At 57.4% G+C, this 15,712-nt stretch overlaps 1 protein-coding gene across 2 annotated transcripts in view; it reads right to left on the minus strand.

Annotated features, from left to right (window-relative positions):
- Nucleotides 1-554: 554 nt before the first annotated feature.
- Nucleotides 555-15,712, minus strand: part of POC1A (POC1 centriolar protein A) — a 97,155-nt gene continuing 81,997 nt past the window's right edge. Inside the window, exon 8 of one of the 2 annotated variants that reach the window (XM_059937663.1) lies at nucleotides 555-1,232. In XM_059937663.1, coding sequence (XP_059793646.1) covers nucleotides 1,057-1,232 — 176 coding nt within the window. In that variant the 3' untranslated portion in view covers nucleotides 555-1,056. The remainder of the gene's footprint in view (nucleotides 1,233-15,712) is intronic. The other variant, XM_059937661.1, reaches the window with a different exon arrangement.

Below are 15,712 nucleotides of genomic sequence, written 5' to 3' on the forward strand. Positions count from 1 at the left end.
CTGCCTCTTGTCAGCCCAAGCTCTTAGGCGTTCAGACTGTGCTCCCACCTGGAAGCTGCAGAGGCTGGGAACCTCATTAGCTGCTTGGTACTGACAGCTCCCGGGAAGATCTAACACCGCCCTCCCCCCAGGCCCCAGGGCAGGGCAGGTGTGTTGGAGGGTAAATACCTCTCTGGCTGGCTGGGCCCCAAGAAGCTGAATACAGAAGGCATGGACGACACCCAGACATATGGGAAACACTTGCCTGGCTTTCCTGCAAGGATGCAGGGAAAGCTGCCTATGGAACCCTCGTGAGCAAGAGGAAAGGCAGGTGCCTGAGGCCTCCAGGTCCCAGCTGAAGCAGCCAGCCAGGCCAGCCAGAGGGACAGGGTGCAGGCAGGGGCTCTGACCGTCCTTGCTCCTGAAGACCCCGAACGGCTGCAAACAGGGTGTGCTGGGCTTCAGAGGTGATCCTGGCAGGGGCCCTCCCAAGAAGCCATTTTCATTCTCCCTTTATAGGTCCTGGGGATGGGGGGACTAGGTCTCACTCAGAACAAGCCATTTCAGTGACGAGCTCCATGAAATCTGTTTTAATGTTCAGTTTCCTTTGCCCTCATGCATGCAGAGGAGGAAGCCATCAGGCCCCAGTGAACATGTGTGGGGCAGAAATCAAGGCCACTGCAAAGCCACCACCCTCTCCAGAGTGCTCGTTCCTGGGTAAATCAGACACAGATGGGCCCACTTTGGGCCTTTTGTCAGATTTATAGGAAACTCCTGGTTCATCCAACCAATGAGTAGTCCATTTCTACGCTGGGAAAGGTCGGTGGGGGGAAGCCAGTCGTACGGCAGAAAGGTTGGTAAGGGAAAAGTGGACTCCACTTAGGACTCCAAGGTAGCAAACATTTTCAAGTGGCTCCTTCACATTAAATTAAACGTGGTCATCTGTGGGTATGTGGGGCCTCCCACAGCCAAGTGGAGAGTCTCCAGGTGCGGACAGCTTGGGTGGAGGGCAGAGGTGCAGGACCCCTGGGGCTCCGGGATGGATGTGATTCCCAGAGCTGAATCCCCTTTATTTATTTACTCAAGTTCCCCAGTACAAATCCCCGGCCTGTCACCCCCCAAATCAACCGAGCTCTTGATTCTTGCTCCCCTGATCATGGTGGTGTTCTCTGCATGATTAGCTGCTGGTTCTCCAGACACTGCTTCAGCTTGTCTTCTGTCAGTGTCAACCGCTGCTCCAGGATGGAGACTGTCTGCAAAATAAACGGTCAAGCTCAGAGGATGGAGGGGCCATTGGGCTGCCCTGGGGATGCCCTCAACCAGTCCCGCTCAGCTGCCTCAGTCCGCTGAACAAATGCCAGCTCTTCCCACCCAGGGCTCCTTCCTGGCGCCTTGTCTCTGGTCGTCATGTCCACTTCTGCTGGTTTGGGATGGTTATTCTCTGATGTTTGTTGGGCAGCCAGAAGGACGTAGTGAGGGAAAGTAAGCAGCAGGTCCCATAGTCCTCGGTCATTGCCCAAGACAGCCAAGGTCAGGAATCCCCAGCCCCGGTGGTCTGGCATTTAGACTGTGGAGTTCCAGAGCAGAACCACTTGCTCATCTGGGCCAGGCTCTGTCCATAACCAACCAGAGACCATCAAGCATCTCCATTCCAAAGGTGAGAAAACTGCATCCACAAAAGAAGGCACCCCACCTGGGTCCTGCCCACACCTCAGGCCCTTTATCTCTACACCTGGAGGGGCTTCCCAGGCTGGAGGTGAGTCCCTTGAGCCCAGGAGGGCCTCTGCCTGTCCGAGCCCACTGAGGACCATTGCAGGAATGTGCTGTTTGGGGGTTAGGCCCTAATTCCCCGTTTTTGAGCCCATTTTCTCCTCTGTAATGGGAAGGATAATGCCGAGCTCACAGCAGTCCTGGAGACTGAGAGGTGACAGCATGGTGCCCATGTTGTCCACCATGACAATGCCTGTCATGTTGGCTTCCAGAGGCAGAGCCTTTGCTCCCTGGCCTCTCCTGCATACCCAGCATGACGGCTGGCCTGTGAACCTGGCTTCCAGACAAGGCTGCAGAAACCTGCCCCCTTCCTCTGGCTTTGGACAGAGTGTTGACAGAGGGGCAGTGGTGTCCAGGCACACACCAGGCCCTGGGCAAGTCCACTGTGAATGAAGCAGGCTTGGTTCCTGTGCCGTGCAGCCTACCGGCATCAGAAAGGGGTCAGATTAAGAAACAAAACTTTCTATTAATTTTACTCATTTGTGGGCTTTCCCAAGAGGTTTTGCCACCTTCCCTGAGGCTCCATGGAGGCTCTGGGCCTTGGTCCAGTAGAAAGGAAACTTTCCTTTCACATATTTAATAAAACATTGAAACATTTTGGGAGGGAGTTTCCCCCCTAAGATTGCTATAAATTTTTGCAGCATCCCGCACGGATGTCAGCCGCTCACGGAGGCTGCTCCTCCTGGCGGCTGGCCCCTTCTGGATGAGTTGGCGGGGCTGCAAAGGCTCCGAGCCCTAGGGCACAGGACAGAGCCTGAAAAGTTGCTGCCTGTGGAATATGAACTGCACCCTGAGAGGTAGAGCTGAGCTGAAAGAGAGGGTCACATTCCCCTCTGCTGGCTGGTCAGCCACGGAGGGGGTCTGCAGCTCATAAAAGTGGCGGCGGAAACAGCCCCCGGCTGGCCCAGAGCAGCATTCCTGGAAGTTTCCACTGGCTGCTGCAAAACTCACACTGAGCCAAGCTCCAAAATCATTCCTCATCCAGACTTTTTCCGATGGCTCTGGACTCCAGGCCCCAGTGGGGGAGCCAGCCAGCTTTCCCTCTTCTGCCCAGCACCATCCCCCCTCCCAACACACACACACACACACACACACACACACTTAAAAATTTTTTTTTCTTCACAGGGACCGAATTTCCAAATGTGGAGGCAGTGGGTGCTGGGCCGATGTCAATACCAGGGGTGCCACGCATTTCATGAGGCCTCTACTTAGTTCCATGCGGGGCCCATACTTCAGCTTGGTAGAAATACGGCATTAAATTTGATGATGTTAAATTTCTTTGAACAGAAAAGCATCACTTATTTCACCTCCAGCCCCCTGAATGGAAGGAGGGTGTTGGGGGTCCTTCCTTTGGGAGCTATGAGGGGATGCTTCATAGCACGTTAGAGACAAACAGGCTGAAAAAAAGTCCACCCTTCTCAAACCTGCAGCTTCTCCCCTTTCCCAGGCAAGCTTCTGGAAGAGTCACGTCATCTCTGTGTTTGGTGTCCACTTTCCCTACTCCCTGCGCCCCCAGCCTACTCTGCCAAGATGCTCGGTGGCGGCCACCATCCAGAGATTAAGTCCACCCAGCTCTTCCCTGTCACATATGATCCCTCCCAAACCCCTTTTGAGCTGGAAGGATGGGCCAGGGAGAGGAGGATGGACACTTTGGATTTCTGTGCATTAGAACACAGTCTCTGCTTCACAAATTTGTCTTAATAATCCCATTCCACTAAAGCATGGGACCTCATTTTCACGGGAAATTGTTATCCCTCCTGATAAAGTGAAGCCTGGAAACCCTGATCTCCGATTTGCTGATATGCCTTCCCTCCACCAGGAAAGGGCTTCCCCAGTGATGAAAAGGCTCCAGTCCGGGAAGCCAAGTAGCAGAGGTCAGACATGCTCAGGGCTGGCGATACACACAGCGAGAGGGCAGGCAGGCCGGCCACCTGCAGGGAGTCAGCCAGGCCACCACAGCGCGCCACCGCCACCGTGCTTCCCCAGCTGCTGGGGCCCACGCGAGGAGGGAGCAGCATCGCTAGCAGGGACCGATTCCAGGCCATGTCACGTGGCTGTGTTTGCAGTGTGACCTTTACCTGTTGGTTCAGAGCAATATCCCCACAACCAAGTGTCAGGGGCACAGCAAGCCTCTGTGAGTATGTGCTGCCTCAGCACCCAGCGGGCAGAGCAGAGCCCGCAGCCGTGCCCTCCTGAGGCTCGGGGCCACGCCAAGCAGGCTGCTCGTGGCTCACCCCACCTCGTGCTTTGGCCCAGCCCTGGGAATTCTCCTCCTGCCACACGGTGCCCATGCTCCCCAGGCCCAGAGACAAGGCCCGCCTGCCCTGGAAGGTGAGGAGAAGCACTGGAAAGGCAGACACCTCTGCAGTCCCTCTAAGTCCACGCTCCCAGCCCAGTCACCTCGCTTTCCTTTTATTCAAGGGCAAATGACCTGGTCCCAGCCTCTCACAAAGTCCCCAAGGAGTTGAAAGCTGGGTGTGGTGGCAGGTGTCAAAAAAGGAAATGGCCCTGCCCGACATGGGTGTCCGTGGGCCTCTGACTTAATTTTAAGTAGGGCAACGGGAAACTGGAGAAGGGGCTGAGGAGTCTAGGGTTCTGGCTGCTGGGCAGACCTGTCTGGGCAACGCGTCTGGGAAAGACGGCCATTAGCCGGAACGCCTTCATTCTGGGGTCCGAACTCCTCCACAGAGAGGCCCCTCCTGTCTGTTGACTTTGGAGAAACCAGGCAGCTCATGCCCTCTCCCTGGCCCTGTGCCATCCAGACACGAGGTCCCCTTTGTAATTGGGTGTGAAGCCCAGACTTGAGGGAGGACCCAGGACTGGGCTCTGGGGAGCCATCCTGATTCCTGACACACTCTGCTCCAGGGGCTGCTCCTGACAGCTGACCCTCACGGAGTGCTCACGGTACGCCAAGCATTCTATTCCATACAATGACCCCTCAGGGTGGGAGCCTGTAACACCCCCATTTTTTCCGATGAGGAAACCAAGGTACCAACCAAGTGATACTAACTTGCTGAAAGTCACACAGCATATAAATGACAAACCTGGACTGTGAACCCTGGTGGCCTGGCTTCAGAGTGCTGGCTAAGGCACCGGGAACTGTGCACCTTTGCTCTGTCCCCATCCACCACGTATAAGGAGAGGCCTAACCTACTCCTGCCCCCACCCCCACCCCGCTCGCTCTGGCATCACCTGAGGGCCACTGGCCCTGTGACCCAGCAGACCTGCTTGTCCCCCACCCTATGCCCAAGCTCAAGCAGCCTGAGAACATGCTCCTGGGTCTCTGTGCTCACGCAGCGGCAGCCACCTTCTGTCCTGTCCAAGCCACTTGGCCTGGTGGCTCTGGATTAAATGAGCAGGAGCGGTTGGAAGGGCCATCCCTCAGGGTCACCCGGCAGCGCCCTCACACCATCAGGCCCCTCTCCAAGGCAGTTCCCAGGCCTCAGACACCTCCAATGCCCATGAAGTAAAGTCTCTTATCTGGCTAAACATTTAGGTTTGGAATTATCACGGAAGTCACAATTCTGAGCTATGAAAAGGCAATATTATAGGGTTAAAAGGGACATACCGACAAGAACCTTATAACAGATATGCAATGAGAAACGACCCTAACACCTTAATTTCAGATGCCTTCTCTCACTGGGGCGCTTATGCTGCTAAAGTGTAAGAGATCAGCCTCTAGACACGCTCTGGTACTCGCCCCGGTCACTGCTGGCGCCCCACCCCTCCCAAGACTGGGCTCGACTTCAAACAAGGCACCTCCCTCCCTGAATGGGAGCAACAGGAAGCAGAACTCAGACTCCACGCCTGGACACTGTTACCCCTCGCCCAACACTGTCTGCCTCCCAGGGTCATGGCCGTCACCTGCAAGCCACGCGGGAGCCTCTTGGGGCAAGGTCATAGGGGATCCAGAAGTTTCACCTTCAAAGTCACACCTGTCGGAGGGTCACCTGGGGGCTTGTTTCAAAACCACCTTCTCCTGCTGTAACCAGCGATTTTCAGGAAGCCACAGCCCTTTCTCATGGAAAATCGTTTCCTTAGAAACACTCCGGTTTGCTGTTGAATGAATTCTGTTGTTTCTCTAGACCAAGGGTTGGCACATTCGGCCTGCTGCCTGTTCTTGTAAATAAGGTTTTATTGCTGTGCCCATTTGCTTACATATTGTCTATGGCTGCTTCCTGGCTACAGTGGCAGGTTGAGTAGTTGTGACAGACTCTTATGGCCCACAGAGCCTAGAATAGTTATCATTAAGAAAAAGTTTGCCAACCTTGGCCCTAGACTCTTCACTCACTCAGATCCTCCCCGGGCACCACGCCGTACAGGCCTGTGCCAGGCCCGGGGTGACAATGGCGCAGAGCAGACAGACTCAGCTGGGCCCGCAGGGTGCGCAGCGGGTTGAAGAGGCAAGCGCTAAGCAGCTGCGCAGACCAGCGGGGTGCGCTGGGAAAATGGAGGGCGCTGCTTGGTCAGAGCCAGGGGAGGTGGCCCTAGGAAGGGAGTGAGCTAAGACTGAGGAGGAGTTCACCAGGAGAGAGGGGCAGGAAGGCCCCGAGGTGGAAGGGAAGGCAGTGAGCAGGAGAGGGGCCTCGGAGGAGGCAGGAGGTGGGGCCGGGCCCTGCAGGCCGTGCCTGGCAACCTCATCTTCAGCCGCAGAGCAGCAGGAATGTGCTGGGGGTCTGAGGCCAAGCGGGGATGAGAGCCCTCTGACTGCTCCATGGGGGTGGCCCGGGGAGTGGCTGTGTGGCTGTGACTAGGCATGATGGAGGCAAGAGAGAATGAGAGGGGATGATGGTGGCTTGGACTGGGGGAGGGGGCTAAGGAGAAAAGTGGACAAAATCAGAGATATCCATGAGGTATGAACCACCACCATCTGGTGGTGAGTCAATTGGGGGACAAGAGAGAGAACACGTTCCTGAGGCCGAGAACACAGGCTGAGGATGGGCCCCGCAGGAGAGGCTGAGGATGGGCACCACACTGGACAGGCTGAGGCCCCTCTGAGAGGGATGGGAGGGTCAGGCAGGCATGAGGCGGTGTCAGAAAAAGCCTGGTTATTCTGCATTTCTCAGATCATCCTCATTAATAGGGGGAGAGGGGGCTGGGGGGAGACAGGGAGAGGGACAGGGCAGTGAATCCACAAGCCCCTGGATACTGGAGAGGAGAATCCGGTGCGGGTGAACTCGGGGCTCCAGCCAGGGCTCAGGACCATGTCAGTGATGCTGCTGAAACCCCCTGGAAAGCAGCCTGGCCCCTCAGTGGGCACTGATGGAGGGACAGCCCAACCCAGGGACCTAATAGGGAGGAGGATGCTGGAGGCATTGGGGAACAAACCCAAGAGCATGGAAGAGGCCAGCTCAGGCCAGGGGGCGGGGCTCCCAGCATGACTCCCGCTGGAGCGCTCCAAGGAAAATCCCCCCGGGAGAGGCTCAGCAAGGGCATCTCATTCAGATCCTGATTTTCCTGCTGAGGGGGGAGAAGACGTGATCTGTCTCCTATTGGGGCAACATTAACAGGGCGAGAGGCTTCTCTTGCTCACAGTTCAACAGTGTAAGACGTTTTATGAAACATCCTGAAGGGCCTTCTGAGTGGTGTAAAAATAACCAATTTTAAAGCGACAGGCTTTTATTTTTAGTCCCCTCTGAATTGTAGTGATGCTCGGAGAAGTTGCACCAAAATGCCTGTCCGCAGCGATAAGTCTGGTACCTGGGGCCCCCAGCTCCAAGTGGGAGGGAACACAGCACAGGGGATATTTTGACAGAGCCACGGGTCCCAACTTCGCTGCCTCAGATGTCTTTTCTCTACTGGCATCGAGTCATCAGGTGTCTGCACCCCATGGGGCCCAAAGTGGCCTGCGTGGGACAGAGCCCGGGTTTGTGTATCTCCACTGGCCTCCGAGGTGGCCAAGGGGAGAGCCTTCCACCCCTGACTCCTGCGACGGGGCCTCACGCATCTGTGATGCTGGGAGAGGGCAAAGTGGGTCCGCGGGGCCTCCGCCTGACGCTACAGCCACGAGGGGCCGGGCCGCGATACTCCCGTGGGCTCCACGCGGGTCCAGGGAAGAGTTCTGCGGGCAATGCATGGAGGAGGCGAGAGTCCAGTGCTCCCTGGGAGAATAAATCCCCCACCCTCGTAAGGGGTGGAACAGAGCAGAAGCGGGGCGGTGCAAGTTGCCCAGAGCCTTGTGGAGCAGCGCACAGTTCTTTCAGGCCCACATGCTCTCCCTGGGCTCTGTGGGCCCTTCCTTTGCGCCCCCTTTCTCCTGTTGACCGCCCACTTCCCAGGCCCCCACTTCCTCACGGTGTGCCCTCCCCTTCTTTCAGCCCTGCCAACCTCTTTTTTCTCCTCAGCCTGGTTTCCTCTTGAGGTGGTCTTGTCCTCCATTTTTCCTCGGCTATTTTCCCCCCAGTACTCATTTCTGCCTCCTTTTCATCCCCTTTTCACTTTGTGTTTGGGGGGAAGGCGAAGAGAAAAGGAGCAGGATGTGTCGGTCCGGCCCACAGGGACTGAGCTCCGCGTGGAGTCCAGGCCCCTGACTTGGCTCACGTGCTCTGGGGCTGGCAGACCTGGGAAGGAGAGTTCCAACCCTGACAGGAGGCCCAGAAGGCCTCTGTGAGGAGATAGCACAGGACAGGCCAGAGAAAGTGTGCTCCAAGCACAAGGTGCAAAGGCCCTGAGACAGAGAAGAACACAGCACACTCTTGGCACTGTCAGGAGGCCAGTGTGGCAGGTTTGGAGTGACTGAACAGGGAAGAGAGTATGGTGGTCACAAGGAAGGTGGAGGAGGGGTCCCAGGGCCCTTACCCAAAAAGGGACAGGAATGGGGACGCCTCCACTCCCTAGCACTGCCTCACCAGACTCAAATCCGAGCAGGTACAGGCAGGGAGGATGGTGCTCCTGCATGCCCATGGCCACTTTTCCAAGCGCTGGATCCAGCGTGGACTCTGGGAGAAGGGGCTCAGCCTGGGAACTGATCATGGCTGCCTAGTTTCACAACAGGTGGTGAAAGCAGAGGGAGTGAACTGGCACTTCAGAAACGGACCAAGGCGCACCCCCGGAGCCAGGTCCCTTCCGGCAGCTGCTCCTCCTTCCAGAGCCACTGCTGCCGCCACCTTTATTGAAGGTCTCTTGCACGTACTGGTGTGCAAATGTAGCAGGAAAACTGGAGCCATAACTTCTACAAAGCTCTGAGGGGCCAGAGAACCCTCACAAGCCCTCCTGACATCATCATCCACTCTCACACTTGTCAGCTGCCCATCACATGCAGCAACGAGGGACTCTGGCTCTGAGGGGCTTCCAGGCACTGATGAGATGCAGTACCAGTCCTATCTGGGCGGGCTTCTGGCAAAGCTGCCACGATTGATAGTGAATAACATTTTGGAGGAAGGGAAAAGAATGAGGGTGACCAGCCAGCCGTTCTCTCCACATTTCTCAGCTCTTTGGCTAGTTCCTTATGAAATGTTGCCACATGTGCAGGCCTCACTCACTCCAGGCCTTTCCACCGCACTCCCCAACGCTGTTCAGCTCTGCGGGCAACCCTTCTTCCCAGCAGCCCCCACTCCCCTAGCCAGGGCACTTCCACGTCCACTTCCTGCTCTAAGCAGAGCCCCACAGGGTGCATGGGGCCCCTCTTAGGTGAGTGGTATTGGTTTCTATGGTTGAAAGGCCCTCCTGGGCCTCCCTGGAACATGGAAGACAGGTGGCACAGAGGTGAACAGGGTGGCTGGGCCAGAGACAGACTGACGATGGAAGCAGAGAGCTGACATCCAGCCACGTGCCCCCTCTAGCACTCTGCCTTGTGGCGAGGGGGAACTAAAACTGCTCTGGGATGGCAGTCTTGGGAAGCCAGGAGACTGGGACCTCAGTGTCTGAATGGGGCAAAAGGGGCAGTGGGGCAAGAGGGCTGGAACGGCTGGGGGTAGGAGTGCCACACAAGCACACACCTGCTACAGCGTGGGGAGAAGGTCAGGCTGAAAGAAGGGACACGTGTAGGGCAGAGGCAGCGAGCGCCTGGGAGAAGGCCGGGGGAGGGCAGTGGGAATGGTGAGCACGGAAGGGCACTGGAGCGGGCTGGGGAGGCTGCAGGAAGGGCTGACGAGGGTGCAGGGAATGTCCAAGCCCCCTCTGGCTGCTGTGTCGGGCTGGGCGCGCTAGTCGCGTCAGGGCTCTGCCCAAGGAGTCTCCTCGCCTGACCCAGGACCCCAGGGCCCCCAATATACAGTCAGTGCTGCGGACCCCAGGCACGTCCCACTTGGTGACTGCCTCCTCTCAGTCCCCATTCTTTTGCCTTGGCTTCCTGGTGATTCCTCACCCCCTTGCCCTCCACGCTGCTTCTGCTATATTCCTTTTCTGTTCAAGAGCTCAGGAAGAAAGGCCAGACTCTTGGATGTGGCATTCACATGGCACTCAAGGCCTGCGTTGCCCTGCTCCCCCAAGAAGTCCCCCTCATCCCTCACCCCCACCCCCCCGCCCCAGTGCTCGGGTCCCTGCCCTCCTCCTCTCTCACCATGTCATGGCTGTGACACAGGTGTGGGCCTTAGAAAATGCTGTCAGAGTGACTCCTGGTCCCCACCTTTGTCCCAGGTGATAAGAGCACAGGCTCTGCAGCTGTACTGCCTGGGCTCAAATCTGAACTTGATCACTAACTTGCTGAGTGGTCTTGGGCAAGTTACCTGACCAGGGCTTCAGATTCCTCATCTGTGCAACGCATCTCTTGTGGAACCATCGTAATAGGGTTGGCCAAAAAAAAAAGTTCATTCGGGTTTTTCCATAACATCTTACGGAAAAACCCAAACGAATTTTTTGGCCAACCCAACACTTTGTTAATAGCTACTATTTACATGGCACGTGCTCTGGGCAGGGGTGCACCGTGGGCAACATGGCTCCCCCAGCTCACAGGGGCCATGGCTGAGCTCTGGGCTGTTTGAGGGGGCGGCCCTAGGCACAGATGGGGCTTGATGAGGCTCCAAAGAAGGTGGCCTGTGGTCAGGCCTCGTAGGGCCTGAGCCATCAGGGCACGTGGTGGTCTGGCTGCTTCTTAAAGTTCTCCTGTGACGGAAAGTTCCTTTTAATCATTTCCAGGCTTATGGTTGATTCTGGCTCCTCCAGGCGGTCTCCCCAGAGGGGCTGGGGCACCCCAGCCCCCTTCCCCCAACACAGGAGCCAGATTCCTGGGGGGCAGGGGGTCCCAGGTGCCCTGGGTCTCAGGGCGAGGGCATAGTCACCCAGCCATGCCGCTGGGGGCACTTGTGCCAGGCTGCGGGAAACATCCAGGGGCTGGCCATTGGCTCAACGCCCCTGTCTCGACAGTGCCGCACAGAATGTCTAACTTTCCTATGGTTCCACTGCAAAGATGGAACAGTGTGGAATTAATCTCCCTTGTAGAAGGGTTTTGACTTCACTCAGATTCTAAAGATCTAAAACAGATGCAAGAAAAGGGGAATCTCTCTGCTGTGGGGTCTTGTGAGCTATCAAAACAAAGTGGGGCTGCTGGGCTCATCGCCTGCCTGGCTCTGCCTTGTCTCCTGGCAGCTCTGTCTCCAGCTCTCGGTGTTCGTGCACGTGTGTGTGCACACACGCAGGGCCCTGGCTTGCTGATGGTGCCCTGGCCAGCACGCTGCCGCATGTCAGGGGTGAATGGGGGCCGGAGGGGCCAGCCTGTCTCCCTGGGGACAGGGGTTGCTGGTCCGGGCCCAGCTCTTCCTACCACCAAAGGCTCTGTCTCTCAGCCCCAGCCTCGGCCCAGCGCCTGAAGGTCTGTGGCACAGGGGTCTTCGAGTCAGAGGGGTGAACGCTGGCCCTCGAGCGGCCTGCTGACAGCCATCAGAGTGCCAGCCCCACGAGGACAGGGGTTTCTGTCTATTCTCGCTCACCACTGTCTTTCTGCTCCCAGGCCCAGCTCCTGGCGCATCACATGTGCACACTGAGTGCTGGATGGACACATGCCAGACCCTGAGTGCCATGGGGATGCAGAGGAGGCAGGTCCTGCACCAGCCAGTCCAGGTCCCCCGGGCCTGGGGCAGCCCTACTCTGGGGATGAGCCTGGCTGGCTGGTGAGGAACATTCCCCCCAGCTTGGGCCTTGGACCTGGTGGGCTTGAGGGGCTGGCAGAGGAGGGAGCGGAGGGTGGGCAGGCTGGAGCCCGAAGGGCCACCGCCAGCTGGCCTTGGGAGGGAGGAAGCCTCCCGGCCTCAGCAGGAAGTAGGGGTGCGCAAAGTGGGGTAGGAATCCAGGAAGCAGCCCAGTTCCTCCCCTCCCCACCTCACACCGATCTGATGAGGACTAAAAGTTTCGGGGCCTAAACTTTAGAGGGGAAGGAATGGAGATTCCCACTCATGCTGACGTCTGACATGTTAACTTGTCCAGCATCACACACAGCTGATGCACAGAAAAACAAGTTTCTACAGAAATTCCTCGCAACCTCTCTGGGCTCAGTAACTGTCTTTTTAACCACCTCTCGTCACCCCACAGTCTGCTGCCAACAACACAAAATGAGCTTTTGTCCCTTGAGCCCAGAGGTCCGTGTTTCTGCTTCACGTTGTCTCAGGGATATAGGATTTCTCGGGCGTTTCTGCATCCCCCAGCCCCCACCTCTAACGAGGATTAGCTCTCTTCGGGAAGCGCATGAGACACTATTTTCTATTGGTGGATTAGCTATGACATTAAGGAATCTTGGCTAATTTACTTTCCTTATGGCTTTATAGCAACTCCTTTTAAATAAATGCAGGCTTTTCCATATTACTGCTTACCCCCAAAGGAGAAGCCATTAAAAGTGGGGCCACTCACCACCATCCATTAAAACCGGATGCTGCGGGGACCCGTGGGGTGCTACCCACACCAGGAGGAAGACCTGAGCCACACCCCCTGCCACGCCAACCCTGGCCTGGGTTCAAGCTCATCTTTCTGCCAGCCATGGGCACACCACCAGGGAAGGCAAGTCTGACAGGGATAGGCCCCAAGGTGCAGGATGCCAGTCACTGCTCAGCTGTACTCTGGCTCCAGGGTAAGTCCAAACAGGGCTGACAGTGGGGCATGAACCTTGGCCTTGACCGCCTTCGGCATCCCCTTTCTTCAGATGCTCACTTTTTCAGCAATCCATATAAAATAGTTAATTTGCCAGCACCCGATAAAACACAACCATCACAAGTCAGAGAGACTGCTTGGTAGCTTGTTGGAGGCCCGGAAAAACTCAGTGCAGCCGGGCAAGTTAGGCTGTGGCCCCTGTCCAACAGGCCCACCTCAGGGACGAAGGCTCACAGGCTCCCCCTCCCCTGTGGAGTGCCCGCTGAGCCACAGTGGGAGACCTAGCCTCTCATCTTGGCCGGTTTTCTGGAGCTACCACCTAGGCCCAGATCAGAATGGGGGGAACAGAATCGCTCCCCCAAATGCCACGCTCTGCTGAGTTCAAAGCTCCTTTCCGTTTTTTCTCCTCCCCCAGAGCTGGGGCTACTGTGGGTACAGTGAGGGTCTGTACCAACAGTCCAGGCCCAGACAGGGCCCTCTGCAGAGCGGGCGGAGGGAAATGGCAGGCCCGATTGCAGTCTTTCCTGACCCAGCTCTCACGGCGCTTCATGCAGGCCATGGGGCAGCTGGGGCTTGGTTAATCTCAGAGCCATGTAGGCCCTTTTGGGGCTGCCTGTCACAACCAGAAGACTCGTAGGCCCCTTCTTGTGGCCTGTGCTTGACCTTTCTTTGGAGGGCCCTTGGGTCCCCAGAGCAGTGAGAGCAAATCACCTGGGTCCCCTTCCTCCCTCCTCTCAGAACCATCCAGAGTCAGTCTGAATGAGATGTCCCTCCATGGGCCTAGCTCTCCTAGATCTCCCGCTCCAGCCCCTGCTCCCCAGCCCCCAGCTCCAGGCCTGCTCTGGGCCTCACAGGGGAAATCTCATAAGACCGTGAATGTTCCCAGGCCCCAGAGGTAACCACAGCCATCCCGAGCGCATCTGGTGGGCAGGGGCCTTCCATCTGCAGCTTCTTTGGGGAGAGAGTGCTTTCTGCCACAACCGCAGACAGGATAGAAGACGGAGCTGCCATCCAGCCCCTCACGCAATAATAAACACAAGCTCGCCCCATCTTTGACTGCTGCCAGCACACTGGCCCTGACTTGGTATTCCCCATGCCTCTGCATTTGCAAAGCCAGAGAAGCCTTTGGATAAACTGCCAAAATGAGCAACAGGGCTGGGGAAGGGTCAGGGCCCAGCCCCTCTGCAACCGGCTAGAGTCAGACCCCAAGTGTCTAATAGACCAGAGTGTCTTCAGTCCCTTGTCCCCAGGAAGCAGGCTCTTAACAGAGGAAAAACAAGTCTCCAAACCCCAAGTGGCACGAGGTCCGGCTGTCCTGAAGTCGACAAGGGCAGCCCTTAAATATCCAGGAAGAGGAGGCTGGCTAAACCAACTTGGGATTATACACGGTCAAGGCTAAGTGGCGAGACAGGCTGCTGTGGAGGGAGGGCCCGCTCTTGCAGAAACCAGCAACAATCACCCCTGAGGCCCTGCCTGGGTGCGCGAGCGCCGTGGGGAGGGCTGCACACACCCCACAAAAGGGGATTACTTGGGGGGGGGGCGGGGAGGTGCTTTCACTGCACACCTTCCCGACAAGTTCCATCTGGGCACATCTGGGAGGACCCGCCCCCAGGGAAAATGGCAGAACTGCTCTAAAGTCTGGAGTCTCTTTCCACAATCAACAGCTGGTCCGTCCGGGAAAGAGGGACCCCGAGAGCCCCTGAGATTGGTCAGGCAGCTCGGCCCACACCGGGCCTGCCCAGTGTTCCCACCTTCCCTGTGTGGGATGCCTCACCCGAGCAGCCCATCAGATAGGAAACTGCCAGGACCTTCGGGGGCAGGGGCAAGGTGTCTTGAAGCAATGGGTCACTCTATCCAACTCCCCAAAGCAAACAGGCCCAAATCCTTATCCTTGTTGAGTTTGGTCAGCAGAGTTGCAACAACCTGGACCTTTAAACCACAGGGCTGGGTGGCCTGCCCGCGGCTGCTTCCCACGGCGCACATGTTCCGGTCCCCGAGCCCAGCGGCCCCCAGTGAGTCACAGGAACCTGAATGTGTGACATCACAGCCTTGCTGTGGCCAGCCTCAAGCACAGCTGCCATGAGAAAACACAGTTGGAGCAGGAATTTCATGGCTTGGTATTTTTAAAAAGCAGCAAGACGTGAAATCGGAGTCAAAAATAACTTTGCTGTGGGCTTCTGAGGCGAAACCACCGGCCGCCTGCCAGGCCCAGGCCCCTCACTGCAGCCTCCCTAGCTCCCGGGTACTGCCCACATTGCCGCGCCGCGCCCCATGCCCACGGCCTCGCCCTCGAGGAAGACCCAGGGCCCCTGCAATTTCCAGACACCACCCAACCTCTGTCACTCACGAGTCCGTGAAGGAAGTGAAGGGAGCCAAGGCGGGAGGTGAGCTCCCAGGGGACTCTGGCTGTGAAAACAGCCTCTCCCTGCTCACTGGTGAGCATCCCAGCACCTGCGAGAGGGACCCTAAATCACTTGGCAGAACCCCCAGAAGAACACCAGGGGAAAGGTCAGGGCCTCTGAATGCCCATCACCAAGCAGGCAGGCCTGGCAGGGGTCCACTCTGGAGCCCCTCCTCTTGGAGTGGCCACAAAGGGAGGGGCCCAGCCAGGGGTGGAGGGGAGGGGCGACTCATGGAAAGAAGGCCCTGAGAGCAGTCCCGGCCCCACCTGAGACGCTGACCTCTGCTGCCCACCCCAGAGGACAGACAGATGGGCAGGGCCTAAAGTTTCCCCTCTATGGAGGAGGAAACCATAGCTTCCTCAGAAAGAGGTAAGGCTGTGCCAGAGCATCTGCGGCTTCTGACTCCTGGTCTGAGCTTTGCTCTGACTCCTGCAGGCCTCTGGGATCGAGCCATCTATCTCAGGAAGAGAAGACTGGGGCAGGCCCAGCAGCACAGTGACCAGGGTGGCCGCAGGACAGGTGTGTGTTTTCCCCAGACGGGGAAG

This window comes from Balaenoptera ricei, chromosome 11 (genome assembly GCF_028023285.1).
Source record: "Balaenoptera ricei isolate mBalRic1 chromosome 11, mBalRic1.hap2, whole genome shotgun sequence".
Classification (NCBI taxonomy): domain Eukaryota; kingdom Metazoa; phylum Chordata; class Mammalia; order Artiodactyla; family Balaenopteridae; genus Balaenoptera; species Balaenoptera ricei.